The 17,764-nt window shown below is 37.4% G+C and overlaps 1 protein-coding gene across 1 annotated transcript in view; it reads left to right on the forward strand.

Annotated features, from left to right (window-relative positions):
• Positions 1–300: 300 nt before the first annotated feature.
• Ankrd31 (ankyrin repeat domain 31) overlaps positions 301–17,764 on the forward strand; it is a 128,821-nt gene continuing 111,357 nt past the window's right edge. Inside the window, exons 1-4 of the mRNA XM_035438778.1 lie at positions 301–404; positions 2,034–2,107; positions 7,591–7,703; positions 16,017–16,057. Of these exons, the coding sequence (XP_035294669.1) occupies positions 301–404; positions 2,034–2,107; positions 7,591–7,703; positions 16,017–16,057 (332 nt within the window). The remainder of the gene's footprint in view (positions 405–2,033; positions 2,108–7,590; positions 7,704–16,016; positions 16,058–17,764) is intronic.

The raw sequence follows: 17,764 nt of genomic DNA on the forward strand, positions 1-17,764 counted from the left end.
GGGGTCTGGGTCTGGGGAGGAGCCTTGGGAACTAGGGGCGGGGCGAGCCCCTGGGATTGCGCGCGCTGCACTGACCTGTGGTGCATGCGCAAGCACGAGAGTGGGTGGCCGCCTCGACGACCACGCGGCATGCCCTGAGAGGCCTTTCCTTTTGTCACTAGGTTTTGTTTTTTGTTTGTTTGTTTGTTTGTTTGTTTTTAAATTTTTTCTTAGTTTCCTTCCTCTGGTGGAAAGCCCTTTTGCTTACTGGTAAGGGGGAAGTAGAGGAGGAGATTAATAACCCTTGAGTGAGGGGCGAAGATGGAGAGAAGTGCCCAGGCCTTAGACTATGACAGTGATGAAACAGTGATTGAGGGGTCAGTGACAGAGAACGAACTGGAAGATGAGGAGCTGCCCTGGAGAAGGTACGCCTTTTGTTGATTTTGTCCCTCAGCAGCATACTAGCACTATATTCATGTGGTGATAAAATAACCTGAGGGGCCCGGCAGAGGTGGTGCACGCCTTTAGTCCCAGCACTTGGGAGGCAGAGGCAGGAGGATCTCTGTGAGTTCGAGACCAGCCTGGTCTACAGAGTGAGTTCTAGGACAGCCTCCAAAGCCACGGAGAAATGCTGTCTCTAAAAACAAACAAACAAAAAACAAACAAAACCAAAAACCCTGAGGGAAGGTTGGAGCAAAAAAAGCAAAGCATGGGAGACACAGGCTTTTAAATGGTGACATTAAATTAGCTCATGAAAGTAACTGTTTTGATCAAGATCTATGTATGCCAAAATAGAGGTTCTCCTACTGATGAAGGCAGAATGTTGCCAAACACTGTTTTTGGACCATTATGTTGAAAGCATGTTTTAATTAGATGTTTTTAACTAAATTAAAAGCTCAACATGGTGTTAGGACTTCATTGCTAAAATTTTTATACACATAAAATTAAAACCCCAATTTATTAACCTTTAATAACCAGCAAAAATTATTTTAAATCTCCAGTCAGGTTTTAACCTGAAAAACTTCTTTTAGTTCAGTCTGTTAAATTCCCTCCCTTTTTAAATGGCTAATACTTTTCAGTGTTTCATCTTTCTAATATTAGCTATACTTCTTCATTATTAAAATACTACATCCATGGAATATTCATGATTTTTGGCTTTCTTAAGACAGGTTCCCAGTCTTATTCCAGGCTGGCCTATATAACTCACTGTAAAGCACAGGCTGGCTTTAAACTCTTAGTACCCTGTCTAGGTTACTCTCTCAAGTGCTGGGATTACAGGCATGAGCTGTAACATATAGCTGTGATTTTGATAATTGAATTTTTGAAGTTTGTCACATAATTAAAAGGAATTTTATTCAATCACAGTAATAAAGTCCTTCATATTCCCTTCCTTGTCCCTAGAATTCTTTTGAAAACACTCCTTTTGTTCTTACTGGTTTGAAATGGCACCTCTTTAAAAAACATGTTTGTGTATGTAAATGTGCATGTGTGTTGATGTCCATGGACCTATAGAAGATTGTAGGAGGGTCTAGCCCACTGTGTGGAGCACCACTCCTGGGCATGTGCTCCTGAGTGGTATAAGAAAGCTGAAAAAGGCTGAGCAAGTCATGGACAGCAAGCCAGTAAGCAGCTCTCCTCCATGGCCATGCTTGAGTTCCTCCCCTGGCTTCCTTTAATATTGGATTGTGATGTGGAAGTGTAAGATGAAATAAATCCATTCTTACCAAAGTTGCATTTGGTCATGGTGTTTTATCACAGCAATAACCAAGATAATCTTAACTAAGACAATCAAGAGCTATTAATATGTCTCTTGTCCCCCTAAATCAAACATAATGACAAAATACTTGCAAAAATGAATATAACTAGGTGAACATTTTTTCTTCTTGGATAAAATTCTATATTAAAATAAATGTTCCTGAAATAGTACTTTGAAATGTAAGTATTTATAGTAGTATAAAGAACTTTAGCAATTTAAGTTGTAATAAAAATGACAACTAAAATGTTAACTCTGATATTTTGGAAATATCTAATCTTTTCTTTTTTGCTTTTGAAAGGTTGCTCTTGAATCGAGACACATCTTTGAAATCTGAGTTCTGTTTTCATTCTGGTGTAAATGGAATGTGGAAAGGTGAGAAAAACCTTTTACTAGATATTGTCAATGTACCAAGTATCATTCTGTTAACTTCTTATTATATGTTACTCTTCTTCCTTAACTTACACAATTTATTACATGCATTTGTAACAGATCCTAAGATGTCTTAAGATCTGTAATAGGGATAGCAATGGGAACTGTAGCTTCCAGAGGCTGTCGAGGGCTCCTAGAAAGGGTCCAGAAGTATTGAAGTGGCAGCTGGACAGCTCTTCTCATCATCTTCTAATCTCTAGCTTAACTCTGAAACCTGTATGTAAAAGTACAAAATAACATTCTTTAAAAATTTCAGGGTTTATTGTTTATTTTTAAAACTTAGAACACAGAGTAATGAATTCTTTTATGGCCTTTTCATACATACATGCTATTATAGTTCTTATTTATCTCTCATCAATAAGACATGTGTGTGACTGAGTGTGAGTACAAATGCGTATGTATGTGCATGTATTTGGAAGGACAACCTCTATCATCTCTCAGGCATACAACCTTTTTTTTCTTTTTCCTGGAACTTATCAAGTTAGGCTGCTTTGTCAACAGGGAATCCTTGTGTTGAGACTTGTTTTGTGTCCCAGTATGTAATCTGTTTTAGAGAAAGTTTCCTGGGCTGCTGGGAAAAATGTGTATTCTTTCGTGTTTAGGCAGAATTTCCTGCAAATACCTGTTAGGTCTGTTTGATTTATGATGTCATTTAACTACAATTTGTATTTAGTTTTGTTTTTTGTTTTTTTTTTGTCCAGATGACTTGTCATTGGTAAAAGTCATAGTATTGAAACCACCCCCTATCAATGTGTTGGAATTAATCTGTGGGTTTAAGTCTAATAGGTTTTTGTGTGCGTGCGTGCGTGTGTGCGTGCGTGCGTGCGTGCGTGCGTGCGTGCGTGCGTGTGTGTGTGTGTGTGTGTGTGTGTGTGTGTAATTGAGTGTTCCTATATTTGATGCATATATGTTTAGGGTTATAATATCCTGTTGTTTTCCTTTAATGAGTAGAGAGTGTCTCTCCCATCCTTTCTAACTAGTTTTCATTTGAAGTCTGTTTTGTCAGATGTGTTTTTCACTTTTTTGCTCTAAGATTGTGTTTGCTGTTGGTTGTGAGGTGCACCTTTCTTGGAAGCATCAAAAATACAGATCCTGTTTTCTAATTCAGTCTGTTAGTCTTTGTGTGTTGGGGGGATTGACACCATTGATATTAAGAGTTACTAAACCATGTGTGACCTAATGTTTGTTACTCTTGTTAAACCACTTTGAGTCAGTGTTCTGGAGTTGTTTGTTTCTTGTGTCTTCTCCAGCATGCTTTAAGATCTTCAGATCTGCTGGCCAGTGGTGGAGCTTGCCTTTAACCCCAGCACTGGGGAGGCAGAGGCAGAGGCAGGCAGATCTCTGTGAGTTTGAGGCCAGCCTGGTCTACAGAGTGAGTTCCAGGACATCCAGAGCTACACAGAGAAACCTTACCTCAAAAAAACAAACCAAACAAATCAAAACAACAAAGATCTTAAGATCTAAGCAATTCCTTTCTGTATCCTATGGTGGTCATAGTTTTTTAAAATCTGGAAAGTTTTCTTTTTCCTTTGATTATGACCAATAGTTTTTCTGGGTACAGTGGTGATATCTGTGCTCTTTACTAACTTGTAGAACATTGGTCCAATCCCTTTGGGCTTTCAGTCTCCATTGGAAAATCAGCTGTTAATTCTGATGGGCCTGCCTTTCTATGTGACTTGATCTTTCTCTCTTGGTGCTTTCACTATCCTTTCTTTGTTCTGTCACTTAGTGTTTTGATATGATGTGGGGAGGAGTTTCTTTCCTGGCTTTGTCTATTTGATATTCTTTATGCCTCTTGGACTTTGATGGACATTTCTTTCCTTAGATTAACAAAGTTTTATGTAATCTTACTGAATATATTTTCTAGGCATTTGAGCTGGGTCACATTATTCATAGATTTGGTCTTTTTATAGTGTTCCGGACTTCCTGCAATTCCATTCTTGGGTGGGTTGTGTGTGTGTGTGTAATTCAACATTTTCTCTGATCCATTCCTCTACTCTGCTTTCAACATTCTCTGATACAGTTCCCTTACTTGTCTTCAAGACCTGATGTTCTGTCTTCAATTTGATCCAATCTATCAGTGAATCTTTATTCTGATTTTTTTGTTTGAATTTCCTAATTTTTTATTTCAAGTTTATTTTATTCTTCAAAGATTTTGTTTTTTAAATTCCATTTTCATATATTGAATTGTTTTTGTTATATCATTGATCTGTTTTTGTTTTCTTTCCAGCATTTATCATATCCTTATTGAATACTTTGATCTTGTTTATTATCATTTTCTTGTATGTCATCTAAGTCACTTTTCTTGGGGGACATTACTGTGTGAGAATCATTTTTGGAGGAGACCTATATTTTTGGTTATTCATACTTTTTGTATTTGCAGTGGAAGTCAGGTCATTGGTAATGTTTCTTAGTATGAGAATTCAGTTTTTCTTGTTTACTGAGTGTTGGAGCCATGTTTCCTGTTACCCCAACTTGTCAGGTGTTTGGTCAGCTGTATGGGTTAGGGTCTTAGGGAAGCCTTTAAGCAATTCACTGTTAATGTCCATTGGGGTATCAGAAGTAGTCCCAGTTCAGCTTGAGCTAAGTAAGGTTTCTAAACCCAGGAGCAGACTTACTATATAGTCAGATGATTCCCACAGCCAGTCTTCAGGAGCCTGGGGGAGGTGTTTAGGACTTTTCCTCAGGTAACCTGGGATGGATCCCTACCTAAAGAGAAAAGGCACTTCTACCTGCTGAGCTTTCTCATGGCTCTGGATTTGTCTTTCTGTGTCTCCTTTATTATGATTTCCAATTCCATTAATTTTTTCCCTGCAATGTCATGATGTCATTTTTATTTGTGAATGCATGATATTGCATTGTGTATATGCACCACATTTTCTTCATCTGTTGATGGACATCTAGGCTGTTTTTGCTTCCTGGCTATTGTTAATAGTGTATCTATAAGTATGGATATGTAAATGTCTCTATGGTTTGTTGATTTAGAGTTCTTTGGGCATATGCTTAAGAGTGGGATAGGTGTGTCATATGGTAGTTTTATTTTTTAGGGAACATCCCTGGTGGCTGTAAGAGTTACAGTACCAACAGTAGTGTATAAAGGTTCTTCTTTTTCATATTCTCACCAGCATTTGGTATTTGCTTTCTTGAAAAAAAAATCATTTACATCTAGGGTGAGGTGGAACTCAGCAGTTTTAATTTGCATGTCTAGGACAGCTAAGAATGCTGAACATTTTTTTCAAATATTTATTGGCTCTTTATGTTTGTCTTACTGAGATTTCTATTATTCAGTCTATCAGTACATTTTTTGTTTGTTTTTGGCTTTTTGGCGCAGGACCTCACTATGTAGTTCTCTTGGAACTCTCTCTGTGGACCAGGCTGGCCGAGATCTGGTAACAGAGATCTACCTACCTCTCCCTTGTGAGTGCTGGAATTAAAGGCATGTGTTATCATATTTCTGATTAGATGATTTTTCTTGTTTTTAATCTTTGAAGGTCTTTATATACTCTAGCTATCAATCCCATATCTGATGTGTAGCTGAGATATTTTTCCCAGTCTATAGGTGGCCTCCTCACTGTGATCATTGTTTCCTTTGATATACAAACACTTTTTTTTCATGTAATCTCGTTTGACTATTTTGAGATTATTTCTTGTGCTATTGGTGTCCTTTCCAGAAAAATCGTTATGCCTGTATCTTGAATTATTTTCTTCTAGAAATTTCAAAGTTTAAGGTCCTACATTAAGGTTTTAATTAATTTTGAAGTGAGTTTTTACATAGGTTGAGTGATAGGCTCTGGACTCACTTTTTAAAAATTTATTTTTAAAAATAAATTTTTTATTTTTAAATATGTGCACCTCTGTGTGTGTGTGTGTGTGTGTGTGTGTGTGTGTGTGTGTGTGTGTGTACATGCACCCATACAGTTTGGAGGATATCCTTGGGTCTCATTCTCAGAAACAATGTCTGCATTTCAGACTGGATCTCTTATTGGCCTGGATCTCGATTATTAGACTAAATTGGCTGTCCAGTAAGCTCCAGAGATCATCTTGTCTCTACTCCCCAGTGCTGAGATTATAAGCATGTGCTATCACACTCAGCATTTTTACATGTGCTCTAGAGCCAAACTTATGTCCTTGTGCTTTTAGGGTGAATAAGTGCTCTACTGGCTGATCTGTATCTCTAGTCTGCTTTCATTCTTCAGTGCTTAATATGTTTAGAATATTTTTGAATATGGGAAAAGAAGAATTCTAATTTTATTGTTTCAAGTAATAAACGTAATTGTCCCATTTTGATATAATGAGTACTCCATTTTATTCTGTTTAAAACACTATGGTTCTGAAATATTACATTAATTTATAAATTGCTTTATTTATGTTGTGTGTGTATATATCAGAGAACAATTGTGAGAGTTGGTTCTCTCCTTCTACCATGTGTGTCCTAGGGATTGAATTTAGGTGGTCAGCCTTGGCAGGATGCAACTTTACCCACTGAGCCATCTTGCTGGGCCATGACACATTAAATTTCTATTTGCATTTATACAAATTTATTTGTGATTATTTCTGTGCCATTAGTATGTTAGTATCTTAAGATCTTAGTGTATTTCAAAGAAATCATATAGTTACTTCTGAGGTAGCTTTATGTTGAATGACAAAGTGTGTCTTAGCTTGGGTTGCTTTAACAAAATGACAAAAAGCACTTTATCCACCAAGACATCTCCTCAGTTCTAGTGTATAAAATTTTCTATGTATACTCATTGCATTCCTTCCTCCCGAGGCCAAGAAATACCAAGCATTGTTTTGTTCAGTGCAGCATGATTCACTACTCAGAAATAATAAAACAATATTGACATATAAAAGTCACAGTTAAGAAACTATGATATGGGGCTGGAGAGATGGCTCAGAGGTTAAGAGCACTGACTGCTCTTCCAGAGGTCCCGAGTTCAATTCCCAGCAACCACATGGTGGCTCACAACCATCTGTTATGAGATCTGGTGCCTCTTCTGGTGTGCAGATTTACATTGAAGCAGAATGTTGTATACATAATAAATAAATAAAACCTTAAAAAAAGAAACTATGATATATAATCTTTTGGACTGTGCTAGGATTTGAACACAGGCCTCATACATGCTAAACATGCACCCTGACATTAAATAATATATAACATTAGTCCCTTGTCAAATGACATTTTACCATATTTATAAAATTCTTGAATTCATGCCTGGTGGTGGTGCATGCCTTTAATACAGCACTCGGGAGGCAGAGGCAAGCAGATCTCTGTGAGTTCTGCTTGGTCTACAGAGGGACAGGACAGGCTCCAAAGCTGCACAGAGAAATCCTATCTTGAAAAAACAAACAAAAAAAATTCTTGAATTCATATAAAAGTAGAATAATAAAACTAGTACAAGTAACTGATTAATTATATTTCATTATAGGAAATATTCCTTCCCCTGTGATTCAACTTGGGCTCAAACTCGGGAAGGACTCAGAAGAACAAAAGGATAAAAACGAGGTGATACCTACTCTTAGTGAGGACGGAGTATTACAGGTGCATTGATGTTGTTTGAACATATACCTATCAAAAGCTGGAACTGCTGTCTGGCAAATTACTAATTATAAGATGTTGGGGTTTTTTTTGTTTTGTTTTGTTTTTGTCTATTATTGTTTGGGTTCTCTTCCTTTGTTCAGTTATTATTCTTTTAAAAAGCAATCATTCAATTTCTTTGTTGCAAATTTGATGAGGGTCATTTGTTTTAGGACAGAGAATTTAAAATATTTCCCCTTTTACTTTTCTTTTTCAGTGGAGTTAAGGTAGTAAAAGGAACAGAAGTTAGACATAGAATATAATAATTATTATTTTCATTTCTATTTTGTATCAGTTCATTTTAAAGCTTGTGAAGAAAATACCAGTCTGTGGTGTAATTTTATATATATAACATTAAAGACCCTCTGTTATCTTTGTTTGGGAGTGTGTGTGTGTGTGGGTAGTCTAAGAGTTATTTGCTTCTTTTTAGTACAAAACTACTGGGGGAAGTAGGGGACAATTTAGTTAGCACTTTGGCTTGATTAAGTGAGCCATCCTGGGATACCTACTTACAAAGTCTTAAGGAATGGAAGGGAAGATACATAATATCAATATGTTTGTTTTCAAGACAGGATCTTACTTTGTAGTGCAGGCTTGTCTGGGACTCAGGCTGGGCTTGAATTTGGGAGTCTTCCTGACTCTTCTTTTCTTCTTAAAAAAAAAAAAAAAAAAGAACAGGTTTATTAGAAAAACTTGAACAAAGCAAAGGTGTGTTGTCCAGGCATAGGTAACTGACAGACCAGAAAAGGAGCACTGACTGCATAGAGGGTTTCTGAAGTCTGGGTTTTTATTAAGGTCTTTTTCCTTGGGGGTTAGGGAGGCTTTAAACTCCTAAAAGACATATCTCTTCCACATGAAAGGCAGGAGTTTTTACCTAAATGGTCAGCCTAGGACTATCATGGCACCATTTTGCCCAATAGAACTGTTAATGATATTAACAGGCCCAGAGGTTGCTCATTGCAGGGAATTTTTGCTTTCAAAGCACAGTGAGCCAACCTCTCACTGCTGGAGAAAATATCTGACCTGTGCAGTTTAAGAAAGGAGGGGTTTATTCTGGCTTACAGCTATGAGATCCTTACTGTTATGATAAATTTCGAGGGGGACCGAGGCAGGGACAAACATGCCAGGCAGACAGAGCTTAAGTGAGAAGTTTTTATTAGAAAGGGAAGAGGGGGCAAGGAAAGGGAAAAGAGGTAAAGAGACACAGAGACAGAGGCAGAGGACAGAAGAGGAGAGGGAGATAGGAAAAGTCCTGTGTGCCCTAAGGGGAACAGCAGGGAAGAGAGGGAAAAGAGTGTAAGTGGGCGGAGGTCTTTCTTTTAAAGGGGTCCTTTGCACCTGGGCTGACCAGCGTACTGCCTGAGTGCATTCTGTCAGGTGACAGGGGGCAGGCCAGCATAAAGCCTGAATCCTTACCTCATGGGGAAGCTGCCTCTGCCTCCTAAGTGTTGGGACTGCAGACATGAGCTACACCTCTCTCTCTCTCTCTCCCTCCCTCCTCCCCTCTCTCTCCTCCTCTCTCCCTCTCTCTCTTCTCTCTCTCTGTCTCTGTCTCTCTCTGTCTCTCTCTCTCTCTCTCTCTGTGTGTGTGTGTGTGTGTGTATGTGTGTGTAGGGATGCACATGCATATGTGTGAGTGGGTTTACTCACACCTCTGTATGTATGCATATGAAGGCCATCTCCCCATTTATATGTTTTAATAGTCGAAATTACAGGTGACTGAAGATTTATTTATTTCCACACCTAGGAAGGTTTATTTCATGCATTATCATTGATAAAAAGAGAAGATTCAATGCCAAATATTTTTTCCTTGAAAATGAGATACCTGTGTTTGGCTTCTAATAGTTTGTTTAAATTTTTCTTTTGAAATTTCTGAGTTAAGAAAAAATAGCCTGGCGGTGGTGGCGCACACCTTTAATCCCAGCACTTAGGAGGCAGAGGCACGTGGATCTCTGAATTCGAGGCCATTGTGGTCTACAGAGCAGAGGCACGTGGATCTCTGAATTCGAGGCCATTGTGGTCTACAGAGCAAGTTCCAGGACAGGCTCCAAAGCCATACAGAGAAACCTTCTCTCACTGCCCCCCCCCCCCCCGCGCCCCTGCAAAAAAAGAAACAAAAATTAGTTTTTTAGCTAGCTTCTGTAACTGAAATAAGAAATTATGTATGTACATACGAATACGTATATTCATATATGTATGTTTCCTTTTTCTTGTGGTTCTGGGGATTGAACCCTTACCCTCAACAGGTAAGTACTGTAGCAGTAAGCTATGTTCCTAGCCTTTCTGAAAAATTTCCTACTTATTTGATAAGCATTTGCGATGCGATTTTGTACCAGCCCCTTGATTGTTCCTTAGAATATGGTTTTGAATCATTGATTATCATAGTACTTAGAGTAACTTTTAAAAAATAATGGATTGCCACACCTGTACTGGGTAGAACCTGGACATGTCCAATTTTGGAGTCTCCCAGGTCATTTCCAGTGATAAGCAATTTGGGCACAATTGCCTTAGATGCTTCCAAGTTAGTGAAGGTGCCTTTCAGAGGTTATCATTAGATAGTAAATTAGCCATATGTTCATTCTAAAATTAGGATGTGAAAGATAATGAATAATTAATATTTTCCCTCTTTTTAAATGTTTTACTGGAAAAGTAGAGACCTCTTTTAACTTTACTTTATGCCCACATTTGTTTTGGGCTACAGTAAACTTTACATGTTGCTACTTTCATCCAGCTTTGTGTTCTATCAAAAGATGCCTTTAGAAATTTAACTATCTGAGAGGAATTTTATGTGTCAGAAATAAAAAATAAAATGTTTCCCCAGAGTTATTTAAAAGAAAAAATACTATTTTTATAACTTGAATCAGACTTCTAAAATAATTTCTACTTAAAAAGTTAAATACCAGACGGCAGTTTACTTCAAAGAAGACTTATTTTGGATGTGATGAGCTATTATAGATGAGGACAGACTGGGAAGGAAGATCTGTGGTTTGATGTCTATCATGCTAATTAAAAAAATACAGATACCAGGCTCTATATTAGTTCATTCTCATTACTTTTTGCTCGGCATTGTAGTAACCTTGTTTAATCTCTGTATTACTATATGACAAGCAGTTTATATTAACTTTTTATCATTGTGGCAAAATGTCTGAGAAAGTCAAATCAAAGTATTTATTTAGGTCAACAGTGTCCAGAATTGTGTTTCTATCCCTATAGACCTATGGCAGGCAACATAAGCACAGTAGAGCCGCTCTTACTTATGGCAGCTGAGAAAGAGTGAGAGTAGAAGTGGGGATCTAGGACAGGCAGACAGAACCCAGGAAGAGCCAAATGCACTCTTCAAAGGTGTGGACTGCTTCCTATAATAGACCTGCCTCTTACATTGCCACTATTTCCTAATAGTGCTACCAGCTGGCACCAAGCCTTTAACCTGTGAGAAGGGGTGGAACATTCAGGTTTAAATCATGACATAGTTTTACGTTCTTGTGTGCCTAAGTTCTTACTTTGTTTGAAGAATTTAGTGAGAAATTTAGAGAGAAAATTGGAAATATATGTATCTATCCAAGTAGTTGGCATGATAGTCAATGTTGTGTGTTAACTTGACTAGATCACTAGGTATCTATCTGGGTAGACATTTAAATGAGGGTAGCTTGGCTGAGACCAGAATTTATTTATTTATTTATTTACTTATTTGCTTATTTATTTAGTGGTGCTAGGGATTTAATTTGTATTCTTTTGCATGCTGAGTAACAAACACTCTGTCATTGAACAAGGAGCACTTTGACTCACCAGGATTGTCATTAATACTATTAGTGTCCTTTTTCTGACTCAGGAGCTCATCCTGATTTAATTCTTACAGTCCTAGAGTTGCCCTTGCTGCCAGGAACTTGCAGTAGCTTAGAAATATTTCTGGAAAGTAGTAGCATTAAAACAGGGCTTTGGGACCTGGCTTAACTTGAGCTAAGACATTTCTAGTTCAATCACTTTGTGTTTAAGTTATTCTTGAATGCTAACAAGTGAAATGTCAAGCAACCATTTGACATTTACTAATACTGAAGCAATAAATAGATGGTACTGTGTGTACAGGTAATAGCCCCTAATGAGCAGTCATATGTATATTTAGAATATTTTTAATTTAATATTTTAAAATTACATGAAAATCACCAAATTTAGACTCCTCAGTCCAAGAGAAATATATGTAAGGGAAATACTATCCATGATTTAGTAAATAAAATACTGAATATCTGTTATGAATAATCTTCTTTAGTGCATGTGACGGTAGTTTATGTGAGATACTGAGTTTTCATGGAGAACCAAGGTATTTATTCTGATCTTTTTTTGTTGTTTATACTGGCTTTGCCAATCTCAGTAATCTATCTGAAGAGCTGAAGAGAGTGACAACATAGTAAAGGGTAATTTCTTTAGTTAATGACATAAGCAGATTTGCCTCTTCTTAGATCCTCCAAATTAATTCAGTTAACCTAATCTCTTACATTTTATTTTCAAAAAATAAACAGTAAGACACCTATATATTTTAATTTCTGATCAAAATATGAAGATGTAGGAGCTAGAAAAAATGTAGTCATGTATATAAAAGGAACAGATAGCAATTTAGGTCTCTTGTGAAAAAAACGGATGGAAGTGTATCCTTCCAGTTTGTTAACTGATAAATAGATAACATCAGTCACCATTGTATTTAGTGTCTTTAGTTCTTGAAGGAGTTGCTGCTTGTGGAGGGGAGAAATAGAAAATAGTGTCTTTGTAATTACTTCATGTGGGAATGATCATGAGTAGTTGCCCGCCATAGGAAAATCCATTGGCCTTTTATGAAGATAAGTGAAATGGACAAGACAGGCATCTGAATGAATTGTTTTGTGAGATGCAAAAATATTGTTTCAGTAGCCTTAATTTAGGCCCCTCAGGGCCCATAGAGAAGCTATTTCTCTGGCTTGTGTGGAGACCTTACCTTATAAACTACTCAAAACATAAAAGCTAATCCAAACTGGGCTGGCATCTGGCATTCAGCCAGAACTAGGAAGGTGGGCTCACCTTACCCAATGCTAAAGAGATAGGCAGGATAATGAATTAGCCTTTTAATGAAATACTGTATTTTTCCTTTCCAGAATTCTCATGTCCTGGCACAGCCCCTATGAGCTCCATATAGTTTGTCTGAATCTGTCTGACAGACTGACTTCTTTTCTTTTCTTGTCTTTTTCTTTCAGAACCTAAGAATGTTTAGTTATTTGTTTTTGTGCTCTGGGCTTTCTTACTCTTCCAAAGGTCCTTTTATGCTGTGTGACTGACCTCTATACTAGTTTATCTCACACATGACTTTATCCCCATTCTTTATGCTCTGCTCAGCTGCTAAGATTTGCAGCCTGTCTGTTCTAGGGGTTTTCTTTTAAATGGTAATGCATTTTTTTCAAGTTTCCTTTTGAGTCCTTTCTTAAATTATTTCATTAATGAGACTAAGAACTACAAGAAGGAATTCTAATTGCCTCAGTAGCAGTATTTAGAAGCATGTAGGTACATTCTTAATGAACTGATTCTGGGGTGAGGCTAATTTTGTCTTTAACCTTTGAGTCTCTTAGGTTTTATAAAGCTTGTGTAGAAGGATACTTTGATGTCTGTAGGCTGCATAGTCAGTGAATAGCATAACATTAATTGGAGAACATGAAGGTGATTTATTTTCAAATTTTGAAACATTTTATTTGAAGTAATAGAAAATCTTAGAACAAAGGGGGAAAGATTTTATTTTGATTCCCTTTGGCTAGCTATAGTACATTTATAATTGCATTTGCTATCTCAAGCTTTTTCAAGTTAAAATTTCACCCGATTTATTTTATATTAAAATGTCATTTTGTCCTTTCCCTGAAGAGGACTTTATCAGTGAATTTTATCTTTTTTGAACAGGACACAATAGCTTTAGTTTTTCTGGTCTGATATGCGAGTTAACAGAATCAGCCAATCATTTAATGTACAACAGTACATTTTTGTCTTAAGGAGGAATACTGAGGACTCAGAACCTGACAAGAATGGCTCCTCAGAATCATCATAGATGAATGAAGAGGAGGGACATGTGGAGTGAAATTCCTTTCCCTCTCTCTTTGCTCACATCTCATGTTATTGTTTGGATGTCCCGCGAAGCCTCACTTACGTGAATATTTGGTTCCCAGAAGATGGCACTATTTTGGGAGCTCATGGAACCCTTTAGGAAGTAAAGCCTAGTGAGTCAGAGAGCAGAAGGTTCTTCCCAGCACTCTTTTTCCTGGTCTACTAAATGTAAGCAATCTGTGCCACAAGCTCCTGCCACCCCAGCGCCCAACCACTGTTATTCTCCTGCCACATCTGGACTGTGAGCCAAATTAAATATCTTTCTTTCTTTAAATTGCTTCTGTCAGGTATTTAGTCATAGTAATGAGAAAAAAATAACAACTTATTTTTATAGAAGTAAGTTAAGGAAAATGTATAAACTAAGTAGCAATTAGAAGAAAATATAATGGAAAGGATCATGACATTTGGGCTTAACTGATTTTTTTTTCAATAACACTCAAAGTATAGAGAAGAGAAAGACTGGTAATTTAGATGTAATGAAAATTAGATACTATTGAGCATGAAAGGCTACAAAGAATTCTTGCAATGCAGCAAAAACAATTCGATTAGAAAATGAGAGAAGAGCCAGGCCTAGTGGCATAGCCCTGTAATTACTCACACTCGGGACACTGAGACTAGAAGATTGCAAATTCAAGGACTGCTGGGGCTATAGTGAATTCAAGCCCATACTGGAAAACTGAAGGTGAAAGAACTAAAATGAGGGCTGAGGTTACAGCTCAGTAGTAGAGTGCTTGCCTAGAATACATGAGGCCCTTGGTTCATTCCCCAATACTGAAAAAGAAAAAAAAGGAAGAGGAATAGCAAAGAACTTGAATAGATATTTTACCAAAGAAGATATATAAATAACTAATAAGCACAAAAATCTATGCAAACTGAATCTCCCTGGGGGATCATTTCACACTCATTAAGGGGACTATACAGGAAGCAAACAACAGAAAATAAAGGTTAGCAAGGATGTCCTAAACTTGGAACCTTTGTGTTTTGCAAGTATGAATGGAAAATGGTACATTGTACGGTGATTTCCCCAAAAACTTAAGCAATAGAATGCTGCCGATCTAGCAACTCCACCTCTGAATCTATACCCGAAAGAAGAGAAAATAGGGATCTGAAGAAAGTTTTTATACTCTTGTTCACTGCAGAATTATTCTGTAGCAGTATTTATTCACAATAGCCAAAAATGGTTGGAGCACTGCAAGTGTTCATAAATGCTGAGTGGATAAGTAATAGTCAATGGAAGTTAATCAGCCTTAAACAAGAAGAAAATACTGATACACTCTACAACATGGATCAGCCTAATACTGTGTCAAATAAGCCATTCACAAAATAACAAATACTGTATGGCTCCTACTCCATGATATTTCTAGAGAAGTTAAATTCGTAGAGACAGAAAGTAGATTGCCATCAATAAGGGTAGAAGGAAATGGGGAATTTGTGTTTAAAAGACATGGACTTTGAGCTGAGGAGTTTTAGATGAGAAAGTTCTGGAAATGCATGGTGGTAATAGTTATGCAAAATGTATGTTACTTAATGCTCTAGAACTATGCACTTAAAAATAGTTAAGATGGCACTTTATGTATATTTTTCCACAATAAAAAAAAAACTCACAGGGCCTCACCTTTATACAGAGAACTACAGGTAATGAGAAATGCTGAGAGTGGGAGAGATAGACTTCCCTAGGGAAGAGCACACCTATTGGTTGTTCAATACCAAATGGTGGCATTATACAAACTGAGAATGCTATATTTGTGCCTTTAAGACCACACACACACACACACACACACACACACACACACACACAACACACACACAAACACACGGTGGCATTATACAAACTGAGAATGCTATATTTGTGCCTTTAAGAACAACAACACACACACACACACACACACACAGAGAGAGAGAGAGAGAGAGAGAGAGAGAGAGAGAGAGAGAGAGAGGACAACAGTTAATGAAAAAGAGACCACCAATTTAAAAGAGCAAAGAGGGTTATAAGGAAGAGTTTAAAGGAAGGGAAAATGATGTAATTATATTATAATCTCAAAAAATTTAAAAAGCTAAGAAACGCTAATGTAAGAATTTTCTGGAGTGTTACGCCTTTTTGTTTGTTTCATTATATTATCGTTCCTTAGTTTGGAAAAAATCTTACTCTTTTTCTTCCCCCCTTAGGATTTCCAAGATGAAGCAACACAAAATCAAATTCTGTTACAGTTAAGTATAATGACTTGTGGCTTGATTATATTATAGGGTATTTATTTTGTTACTGTTTGCACTGCTGAGTGCTTTTATAAGACTTAAATTAGATATTATAGAATGTTAGTGGGGTAAATATAGATTGTTTTATAAGTATTTAAGATAAATTTAATTTCATATGAAAACTTGAATTAGTAACTTTTTCTGTCTGCTAATCTTATTTAAACAGTGAATTTATAGCATAGTATAAAAGAAGGATTTGTACAGTTTTTGGAGTTATGAAACTTTATATTCCCCTAGTTCTAGAAAAACACTGGTTCTGAAAATACAGCTTGTAGACTCCCTGGTAGTTCCTGAGATTCTTTTAGGAAGCCTGGAAAAACTATTTTATTAACAATACTAACAAAAAAACCCAAAACAATACTAACATATTATTTGCCTCTTTCCATGGGGTTTACATTTGCACCAACAGTGCTTAGCAATAACAAGTAAAATGCTTAATGGCCTTCGAAGAAACCAAGGCAGCAACGCCAAACATTAGTAGTAGTCATCTTGTTTTTTTACTGCCATGTGTTAAATGTAAAAAGGAAATGATGCTAATTTTACTTAAAGAATGTGTTTGATGGATGTAGGTGTGAAAGGAGGGGGAGGGAGCTGGGGAGGCATCTATTCTGGGTACAGACATAGTGTGGCTGCTTTGAGGCAACCAACATTCTTTCCTACATCCCTCTTCCATTCTCCCTAATCCTCTTCTCTCCAGAGGCCATGGATTTGGTGTACATGAAATTTATATCAATGTGATGGTAGGAGTTTTATGGACAATGCTTGATTAAGACAGCAGTCCTGGACCAGTCAGAAGAACAGGCCCTGCCCCCAACTCTGGCAGACATCCAATGCTCAGGTGCAGGCCACACAAGTCAGATCAGAGACCCTCTGCTGCACCAAAGACCAGGCTAACCTCCAGAAGGACAGCCCTCAATTTGGACTGAGACTCCCTACTAGATCAGAGGTCATGCCAGCCACTAGGAATCCAGGCCACAAAGACCAGAAGACCAAAGAGGAAAGAGAAACCAAGGAACAAAACACCTATCCAACAAAGACAAACTCAGAATTCAGCACCTAGACCTATAATAATCCCAAATGCTGATGCGTAAACACCTGTGTAAGAATACAATCAACTACAGCCAGGGCAATATGGCAACACCAGACCCCAGCTATTCTGTAACGTCAAGACCTGAATATTCCATCACACCTGAAGCACAAGAAAACGACCTTAAAAACAACTTTATGAAGATGATAGAAATCCTTAAAGAGGGAATTAAAAAATATCCCTTAAAGTAATCAAGGAAAGCCAGGCGTTGGTGGCACACGCCTTTAATCCAAGCACTCGGGAGGCAGAGGCAAGTGGATCTCTGTGAGTTCGAGGCCAGCCTGGTCTCCAGAGCCAGTGCCAGGATAGGCTCCAAAGCTACACAGAGAAACCCTGTCTTGAAAAACAAAAACAAAAAAAGTAATCAAGGAAAAGACAAAAAATTGGAGGAAATCAATAAATTCCTTAAAGAAGGACAAGAAAGCCAAGAAAAATAAAACAAACAGGTGAAGGAAACTGTTCAAGACCCGAAAATCGCAATAGAGGCAACAAAGAAAACACAAACTGAGGGAATTCTGAAAATGGAAAAAATCTGTGTAAGTAGACAGGAACTATGGATGCAAGCATCACCAAC

This window comes from Cricetulus griseus, chromosome 2 (assembly GCF_003668045.3).
Source record: "Cricetulus griseus strain 17A/GY chromosome 2, alternate assembly CriGri-PICRH-1.0, whole genome shotgun sequence".
NCBI lineage: Eukaryota > Metazoa > Chordata > Mammalia > Rodentia > Cricetidae > Cricetulus > Cricetulus griseus.